Here is a 9,540-nt window from a genome sequence, read left to right on the forward strand (position 1 = left end):
AGGGTCTCTGTAGGGGGGATGGGCAGGTGAGGCCTCGGGGAGCACTAACCTACGCCCTCTCCCAGGTGGCCACCGACAAGGACAACGGCATCCTGCTCTACAAGGGCGACAACGACCCCCTGGCGCTGGAGCTGTACCAGGGCCACGTGAGGCTCGTCTATGACAGCCTGAGCTCCCCGCCCACCACGGTGTACAGGTAGGGCCGCCAGGCGCAGCGGGGTGGGGGGTGGGGAGTCTGACGCCTCTTCCCGCCCCCCCCAGACACACATTCTTCGGGGGGGCGGCATGGAAGCAGAAGCGTTGCTGGCTGAAGGGGCAGGAGATGACACCTCATTACCATAAGATAAATGGCCAGCTGGCTGCCGCGGGGGCTCCGCGCTCCAATGGGGACAGGGCTGCTTAATGAGATGCCCTTTGCAAAATGTCATCCTAATCTTTTATTAGTTTAAGAAAGAAAACAGGGGCAGATTAGCATACAACTCGAGGGAAGACATTCCAGAGCTCTGCGGGGGTGGGATTTCTCCTCAAGTGACGTTCAGGCTGCTCTGAAGGACAGTGGTCCCTAAACCTCAGTCCTGCCACCAGTCCCCCGCCCCACTAAGCTGTGACTTAGCACACTGCTTCATGTCGGCTCTCAGTCCGCTCACTTTTTACATTTAGCTCATCTTAGTAATGTCCGTGAAGTCGCAGACATGCTAGTTCTGTCTGTCGGCTTCTACTTCCTCCTTCAGGCGGGACCTGGCTCTGTTCACCTGCCCCCAGGAGAGGTGAGGGGCCCCCCGCAAACACAAACGCCACCTGAGCCCCTCCCTGCCCCAGAGCAGAAACAGGGGGCACCACGCCTCCGTCCCTAGACTTGTTGGAGGGGCTTGAGGCATTGTTCACTACTTCCTACCCACAAGGCCAAGGGGCTGAGGAAGGTGACAGACTTGGGGGAGGTGGGCTGGGAGCCAGGAGGGACTGGCGGGGACTGTGGTGGCCCCCAGGGTACTACTGCCCTGTCCAAAGGATCAGCTGGCCTCAGCTCCAGCAGGTACTGCCACATGACAATGCTCAATCTCAAGAGAGGCTGGAAATTCAGGTTTCTGTGTGAAATACCTGCGGGCTGAAAAGCTGGGCACTTTAAAACACCGGGTGAGAGCTCTGCTTGGCCGCAGTGCATGCTCCCTACGCCTCAGTTACGCGTTGCCACAGCCCCATGCTCTGCCAAGGTCTCTGTCTCGTTTGGCCCTCACCACGAGCCCAGGCAAGCTCCTTCACTCTTGCCCAGGGCCCAGAAACCTGATGCTCAGGTGAAGGCCTTGCCCCGCACCCCACCCCCAACCTGGGCAAAGGCTCGCAAGTCGGGAAGTGGGCAGAGCCGGGAGCTGGGGCACAAAGGGTGAGGCCGAAAGAGAGAGAGAGACGGACAAACACCCGGTCCAGGAGCCAGGGGCGCTGCAGGGCAGGCTGTGGTCTCAGGCTCTTCACTAAAATCCCAGACCTCTGTTCCCACAACGCTCTGTCGCCACCTTGTGGTCACAGCTCAGCATCCAGCTGAGCGTGTCCAGCCCCTGAAAGGACTCTGTCCCACGGTGGCATCAGGTCCGGGACTTGGGGCTTGGATTTGGGTCCTGCCTCTACCACGTCCACCATAAGACTTTGGATCAGCCACCTTAAGTCCCCTCTCTCTAAAATGGAGAAAACATTGTCCCTCCCACGTGGGGGTTGTTAGAGTTAATGAGAGAAAGTCGGCCGAGTGCTTAGCATGGAGTAGCCGGTCTGGCCCCTATTAAGGGCTCAACACGTGCCCCACATTGCTATTAAATGCTGCAGAGAACGGCACGGGCCCCTCTGGCCGACACCGTCCTCATGTGCGTCCCGGACCAGCCACCAGCCTGGCTCAGGTGCCTTCTGTGGCCTCCACCTCCCAGTCCTTCTTTCCCTGGCCCCTGGGTAAGGGGGAAGACCCCCAGGCGCCCCCCGCCTCTGAAATCCCCCCGAGAGACCGCCTGAGGGGCTCGGGACCCTGGCAGGGTCATTTCTCTTAGGGTTAGCAGGAGGGTGATTTCACTGGGTTTTTTCCCCCCAATTTTTTCTCTCCCACTGATATTTTACTTAAAAGGCCAAGGCTTTAAAAAAAAAGGGGAGGGGACATAGAGCCGTCCTGGTTGGTAAGATGGGGGTCAGAAACCAGAGTCTTCGGGGACATGGGGTTTGCAAGCCCCTGGCCTCAGGCATGATTCCTTGGGCTGGTGAGGACGTGCCAGGGATGCGGCAGCCTCCAACCCCGGGGCCTGTGTTGGCGCAGACAAGGTTGCGGGGCATTTGGGTGCAGTTATGGGAGTCGGGACCCTGATCCTGACTTCACACCTCAGCTCCACGACTTCCTAGGCAGGACCTTGGTCAGGCTACTTAGGTTCCCTCTCTTCAAAACGAGCTGAAAAGTTAGAGTACAGATGGACCAGATGAAAAGTTAGAGTACAGATGGACCAGATACAAGTACTGAAACCAGAAATGCCAGCATTCATGCTGCCCGTCGCCAGCCAGACCCAGGGAGCAGAGACAGGGACGGAATCTTCATGGGCGCTTTATTCAGATGGTGGGTGATCTGAGAAGACGGCGGGTTTGTACCCTAACAGACCGTCTTAAATTCCGTTTTCCACCACCCTTTTTATAAGGGGAAGAGCAGTGTAGGTCAGGGGACGGGAGCTGGGGAAAAGGCAGTCGGATAGAAGTGCTGCATTCTTTCGCCCGTGCCCTGGGAGGAGGGCGCCTCACCCTGGGGCACAGGGCTCAGACGCCATCCTCGCTGCCTGCCGTCCCCCTGAGGCACAAAGGGGGGGCTGCCTGTGGCCTCCGGGGTCCGGGGCCCTACCTGCAGTTCCTCAAATAGTAGCTATTTACATACATTGTTCACTCAGCTTATTTGCTGTTACCTGAAACTAAAATTTTTCCAACATCTGAGGTCCCCATCAGTATGGTATCAATGTTAAGTTTACCAAAATTGAGAAGTGTGCTTGATATCCCTGTCCTTAGGGAATGCACAGGAAGCATCTGGTGATAAAGAGCAAAGATGGATGTAACCTACCTTTAAATAGTTCAGAAAAACTCCATGCATGCACATGTATATATGAATATATATGCACGTATGTGGAGATAGAGTGATAGAGCGAGAGATTAAATGATAAAGCAAACGGGGCTACTAGGAGGATCTACCACTGTAATAGGTGTTCTCCGTTCTATTTCTGCCACTTAATGTAAATTTAATAACTTCAAATTGAGTTACTTGCAAATAAAAAGTGAAAGGAAATGCGAGGGCTAGCAGTCAAGTGTGGAGCCCAGCGCGCACCGCGGGAGGCACACGGCAAACCCCTGCCCTCCTTCCTCTCCGGCCCAGTGTGGAGACTGTGAACGACGGGCAGTTCCACAGTGTGGAGCTGGTGATGCTAAACCAGACCCTGAACCTGGTGGTGGACAAAGGAGCCCCCAAGAGCCTGGGAAAGCTCCAGAAGCAGCCAGCCGTGGGCATCAACAGCCCCCTCTACCTTGGAGGTAAAGCCCCCCTCCCCTGCCACCCCCACCACTTCCATCTTTCACCACCTGCTCTCTATGCTCAGGCCCTCCGGCTGGGGTTCCCATTTTCATCAGGGCACCCACTGTCAGAGCCAGTCAGGGAAGGCTTCCTGGAGGAGGTGACAACCAAGCTCATCCCTAAAGGGTGAATAATTAGCCAGGGCCTGGGGAGGAGTAGATGAAAGGAGAGAGGGCAGGGCTCCTGAGTGGGACAGTTGCAGGGGCGGGGGGGCGGGGGGGTCAGGTTCCAGGCCCTTCCATCCTGGGCTTCCTGGGCTTCCAGCCCCAATCCCTGTGCTCTGCCACCTCCTCCGGCACTGCACTGCGAGGCTCAGCTGACGCCTGTGGAAGAACCTGTTGGAGGTTAAGGTCCTAGAGAAGTAGCCCCCAGTCTGGCAGAGCCTGGGCCCACAATGCAGCCCTGGGGGGATAGTTCGCCAAGGATTATGTGAGGGAAAAATAAAGTCCCCAGATCTGCGTGTTCAACGCAAAGCGCTAAGACTTCCCCCCACGGACACGGCTTCTCTCCCCAAGTCCCCTGATGAAGGCTGCGCCCCAAGCCCCGCCTTCTCTCCCAAAACCTGGCTCCCCACTCTGTTCTCCTGTGGGCGTGGGGACACCAGCGGAGGCCTGGTAGGCACAGCGGGAAAGGGGTGCCACCCACCCCTGCGGGGACGGTCTCTCCACATCTAGCCAGGACAGCCATGGGGCCAGGAGTGGCTACCTCACCTTTTTTCCTAGAGGAGCCTGAAATACGGATTTCTGTGGGATATCTTCTATATTTAAATAATGGCAACAAATTCTAGTTTTTTAAAGAGTCACCATCAAGACAAAGGATGCATGTCCTTGCAAGGACAAGGCCCCGGGTTTTGGCCTGTTCCCTCCTTTTGTGCACGGAGGCCCAGGGCTGTGAACGCTTAGCCAAGGAGGCACCCCTGAGGACCTCGCTCTCGCTGAGGGGAGATCCTGGCTGGGGCGGGGAGGGGAGGCAGGCAGAGAGGGTCTTCAGGCCCCTCCTGGCATCCCGCCCACAGGCATCCCGCCCACAGGCATCCCTACCTCCACGGGCCTCTCGGCCCTGCGCCAGGGCACCGACCGGCCGCTGGGCGGCTTCCACGGCTGCATCCACGAGGTGCGCATCAACAATGAGCTGCAGGACTTCAAGGCCCTCCCGCCGCAGGCCCTGGGGGTCTCGCCCGGCTGCAAGTCCTGCACGGTGTGCAGGCACGGCCTCTGCCGCGCCGTGGAGAAGGACAGCGTGGTCTGCGAGTGCCACCCCGGCTGGGCCGGCCCGCTGTGCGACCAGGAGGCCCTGGACCCCTGCCAGGGCCACAGGTCAGTGCCCAGAGAGCCCGGCCCCCCTCGGCCCCCAGCCCTGCCCTGCGGGAGGAGTGGCCGGGTAGCAGCTGGAGGGACTGTGTCGGACCGCAGGCGCACCTGCACGAGGGTGGCTGCCGAGCGGGCCCAGAGCGCGCGCTCACCGAGGCGGGTCGCTCAGGGGCCCCGGTGTGCCGCAGCCGCAGCCGCGCGCCCCTGCGGGTCAGCCCGGGCCCCCTCAGCCGGCGCCGGTGCCAGGCTCCAGGCGCAGCTCAGTCGCATTTTGTGGCTGAGTCATTGGTATCCATCTGGCAGATAGTTATTGAGGGCCCACTATGTGCCTGGTGTAGTGTTTAACAAGAGAGACCCAGAATCCCAGTGTTGAAAAAGCTGAACCAGCCAAAAGCAACGCCAGAGCCAAAGCTGGCGACTTGCTTGGCTGAACAAGTCAGGAGCGATTCTTTGACCCCGAGCCCGGGGGCGCGCTCAAGGGCTGCGCGTCCTGAGTAGCCCTGGGTGTGCGTGGCCACAGCCGGCGCGTCTGCAGTGGGCCCCGGCTCTCGCCGTCCTCCCGGGGGAGGCGGTGCTGCCTCACGACGAGAACAGGGGCGCCGCCGGTTTCCGTGCCACGTGGGGAGGACAGGAAAGGGGGCCGGCGGAAGGGGAATGAGGCCCCGCTCCTGGCGTGGGCGTGATGAGTGTTGCTGCCCTCGGTCAAGGCCGCAGGGCAGCCGGGAAGCTTAGGTGATGCCTACGTTCTCCCAGCCGCCTGAGTTCTGGGCCGCCCGCCCTGGGTGGGACACTGGTCAATGCTCACGGACCCCCAACTCTGGGGACACTCGGCAGAGGACTTAAGGAAAGGCATGCTCAGCCCCTGGGCTGGCGGGGGACAGGGCACGGGGTGGAGCCGGTCCCCCTCTCACCCCGCCCCCTGCCCGCAGCTGCAGCCACGGGCGGTGTGTGGCCGCCGGGACCGCGTACGCGTGCAAGTGCGCGGAGGGCTATGGAGGGCCCTTGTGCGACCAGAAAAACGACTCCGCCGGCGCCTGCGCAGCCTTCAAATGCCACCACGGGCAGTGCCACGTCTCGGAGCAAGGGGAGCCCCACTGCCTGTGCCAGCCTGGCTTCGGGGGGCAGCACTGCGAGCAAGGTGGGTCTAGGGTCCCCCTGAGGCGACGGGACCCCAAGCGGGGTCCATCCCGCCCCCTCTTCCCTCCCGTCTTTCCCTCCCCTCTCCCCTGCGCCCTCTCCCCTTCCCATCTAGCCCCCCGTCCTCCCCTCCGCATCCCCCCCCTTCCTCTGGGCTCGTTCATCGTCTCACTCCCCCTCCCCCCCCCTCAGCTCTTTCATCCCCCAACCCACCGCCTCTCCCGTCCCCTGGATTCCACCTCCCCCCCTTTCCTTGCCCCATCTTTGCTCCCTGCCCTCCTCTTCTTCCGGCGTCTCCCTTCTCGCCCTCCGTTCTCACCTCACCCTTCGCTCTCTCCTCCATCACCCCCTCTCTCCCCCCTCTCCCTCCAGCTTTCTTCCTCCGTGGTCTCCCCCATCTCCCCTCTCTGCTCTCCAGTCTCCTCTCTCCTGCCCCCCTTCTTTCCTCCTCCATCTGGCCTCCCCGCGTCTCCGCTCTCCCTTGGCCTCTCTTCCTTCTCCCCTGTTCCTTGTCCCCTTTCCTCTCCCACCTCCTGCTCGACTCCCCGCCGGACGTCCTCTTTTCTACTCTCCCCTTACCTCTTACCGTCTCCCTTCATCCTTCACGCGTATTCTCTCCCCCCTTTTTCCTTCTCCACTCACGTTCTTCTCGCTTCTCTCCTGCCCCTCCCCCCTCCCCCGCCTTCACCGTCTGCCCCGCCCCTCCTTCCTGGCCCTTCTCCCCCATCTCCTCTCTCCCCCTCTTCCATCCCTGGGCCCCAGCTGTGCACCCGGAGGCCGAGCCTTCAGGGCGCACCCGTGGCAGGCGCGCTGTGCGGACCCCCGACCTGGGAGCGCCTCCGAAGGCGGCCGCAGGCCCCAGCCAGGCCTCCCGAGCCAGACCCTTCAGAGGCCCGGAGACGCCCCAGATTCCTGGGACAGGAGGGAGCGCGTTCACATCTTACACCTGCTTAGAATACTAGTCTCGACCAAAACTGATCATTGTTTAAATTTTTTTATTAGTGCATTTAGAAATGATTTCAGATTTAACAGAACCACATCTGCAGCGCTGGCCGTCCTCACGGCCGGCCTCCGACCCGCTGGGCAGCCTCGTCCTGCAAAGTTGTATCAGGCTTAATGGTCACGTTATGTCACATGAACCCCTGAAGCTTCAAACTGCACAGAGCCCTTCCCCCAGGACGGTCGCAGCCTGTGAGGCAGCAGCAAGGACGGGGCAGGGAGGCTGTGGGGCCGAGGGCCCTGGCGCCGCGCCCACCGCTGTCCTCCGAGGGCCGCCCGGCCCCCCGCGCAGGAGGCACGTGGAGAGTCGCGTCAGGGTGCAGGGGACCCAAGCAGGTTCAGCATCTCCCCGCCGCCCATCATTTCTAGGACTTTTGGGGACGTCCCTCCGTCAGCTCTCAGCCCAGCCTCACCTCCCAGTCCGCCCCCTCCTGCGGCCCCGGGGTCACCGTCTGAGCCTCGGGGAGCGGGGAGCGCAGCTCTGCCAGAGTCCCAGCTGTTGGGTGGACGCTCCTGGGGCTTGTGTTTCAACGCGCTTCTCATTTGGATTTTACGCGTGTGCGGTGCGAGGCTTGGACTCAGTCTAGCTGTTGGCCGCGTAGTTGGCTGAGTTCCTGGAAGGGAGGGGCCAGCCTGGTGCCGGGGGCACCGTGAGGCTGGGTGGGGAGGTAGAGGGAGGCGCGTGGCGTGGGTGGCGGCCGCGTGGGTGGGAGAGCCGGGAGCAGATGGCCGTTGGGGATGGACGGGTGAGCGAGCGAGGACAGGCGTCGCTCAGAGTCCATAGGCCGGTGTTTCAGGGCGGCCTCCCCGAGGCCCTGACCTACCCCTTCTCTCCGCTGCAGAAGATCCGTGCCTGGGGGAGGTCGTCCGAGAGGTGATCCGCCGCCAGAAGGGCCCCCTCCTTTGCGCCACGGCCTCGAAGGTGCCGGTCATGGGGTGCCGGGGCGGCTGCGGGCCGCGGTGCTGCCGGCCCACGCGCAGCAAGCGGCGGAAGTACGTCTTCCAGTGCCCGGACGGCTCGTCGTTCGTGGAGGAGGTGGAGAGACACTTGGAGTGCGGCTGCCGCCCCTGCTCCTAAGGCCCGCGCCAGGCGGCCCTGGGGCCGCCGCGGGGACCCCGAGAGTCGGAGCGAAGCCGTGGGAGCTGGAGAGGAAGAGAAGAAGAGAGTATTAAGTATATTGTAAAATAAACTAAAAATAGAACTTATTTTTATTATGGAAAGTGACTATTTTCATCTTTTATTATATAAATATATCGCACCGTCTGAGGATATGTACCATATAGTGAGTTATTTTTACTGTTTTGTGTTGTGTATTTGTCGTGTTTTTATAAACAGCTGTTAAAAATTTTAAGAGAAAAGACTAATAAAACTTTTAAAACAAAAGGATAAGAATAAAGAAGTGAAACCTGTCTGAGGAAGGAGGAGGACATTTTTACGTCCGTGAAACGCTGACTTGTCAGCAGGAACTGAGACCTGCTGGCGAGCCCAGGAAAAGGAATGAGAGGGAGAGAGAAGGGACAAATTTCGCGTTATTTCTCCCTAAAGGCCTTTAGTCCGGGCGGCTGTGTAGTCCAGGGGGTCCAGGCCTCCCAGGAAAGGCTGCCGGGCCCAGGCTCCCCTGCCACCCCAGGGCCAAGCCCACTGCAGCCCCCGCCCCGCTTCCTGGCCGGCCGGGCCCCATCACAAAACTGTCTGGACTCAGACATAGGCTTAACCTGAGCCTGTTTCGCCAAAATCTAAAACAGCTGCCCTTCCCCCACCCCTCCCCAGGAGCTGGGCCCTCCGGGTGAGGGCGGAAGCCTGTCACGCTGACCCCCACAGGCCCCAGCCGCCACCGGCCCTTTCTCAGAGCCTTCCTAGCTGCGCTCCCCTCCCCTCACTTCCAGCTTGGACTCAGACCCTCGGAGGGCAGGGAGCCAGGGCCCGTCTCTGGAAAGCTCTCGGAGGGCCTTGCGACGAGAGAGACAGGCCTTAGCCTGACCCTCCAGGCCACCTCCACAGTGACAAAGACCCTTGCTCGTGTGGCCATTTTCCAATGTGTGTCAGCACAGCGCCTTATTTTGTCCTCGTCGCTCCTGGCTCAGAGTTAAGGAAACAGGCCTCTCTTGGCCTCTGGAACCTGCCCCAAAAGGCAGCCAGGCCTGGCACCATCTCAGAGCTCCTGATTCCTTCTCCAGAATACGGCATAAACATGGGAGAGCCAGGCAGTTAGGTCCTCAGGGAAGACAAACCAGAAAGAACAGGTTTTCTTCTGCCATTTTTTCCTGCTCTCACTCTGTCTTGTTCCTTCCTTGTTCTGTATCAAGAAGACCCTAGACAGAGTGTCTTAGGTGGACTGTGAGCAGAGGTGGCCGTCCAGCCCCGACTCCATCTGAGAACTGCCACCCCCCCGGGACCTGCCCCTGCCTGTCCTCCATCTCCACTGCCCCGTCCCCACCTCGGGCTCCGCCGTTCACACCAACCACCTGTCTCCAGTCACCCGCCTCTCCACCCGGGGTCCGCCCCTGCAGACGACCAGG

General features: G+C 60.6%; 1 protein-coding gene across 2 annotated transcripts in view; it reads left to right on the plus strand.

The window, feature by feature from the left end:
- The window catches only part of SLIT3 (slit guidance ligand 3), a 520,298-nt gene extending 511,900 nt beyond the window's left edge, over window positions 1-8,398 (plus strand). The window contains exons 32-36 of one of the 2 annotated variants that reach the window (XM_054568067.1): window positions 66-196; window positions 3,380-3,534; window positions 4,590-4,890; window positions 5,814-6,022; window positions 7,863-8,398. In XM_054568067.1, the coding sequence (XP_054424042.1) occupies window positions 66-196; window positions 3,380-3,534; window positions 4,590-4,890; window positions 5,814-6,022; window positions 7,863-8,098 (1,032 nt within the window). In that variant the 3' untranslated portion in view covers window positions 8,099-8,398. The remainder of the gene's footprint in view (window positions 1-65; window positions 197-3,379; window positions 3,535-4,589; window positions 4,891-5,813; window positions 6,023-7,862) is intronic. The other variant, XM_054568069.1, reaches the window with a different exon arrangement.
- Window positions 8,399-9,540: the final 1,142 nt, after the last annotated feature.

This window comes from Pteronotus mesoamericanus, unplaced genomic scaffold (assembly GCF_021234165.1).
Source record: "Pteronotus mesoamericanus isolate MK-2021 breed Mesoamerican mustached bat unplaced genomic scaffold, CSHL_Meso_final contig_2, whole genome shotgun sequence".
Taxonomy (NCBI): domain Eukaryota; kingdom Metazoa; phylum Chordata; class Mammalia; order Chiroptera; family Mormoopidae; genus Pteronotus; species Pteronotus mesoamericanus.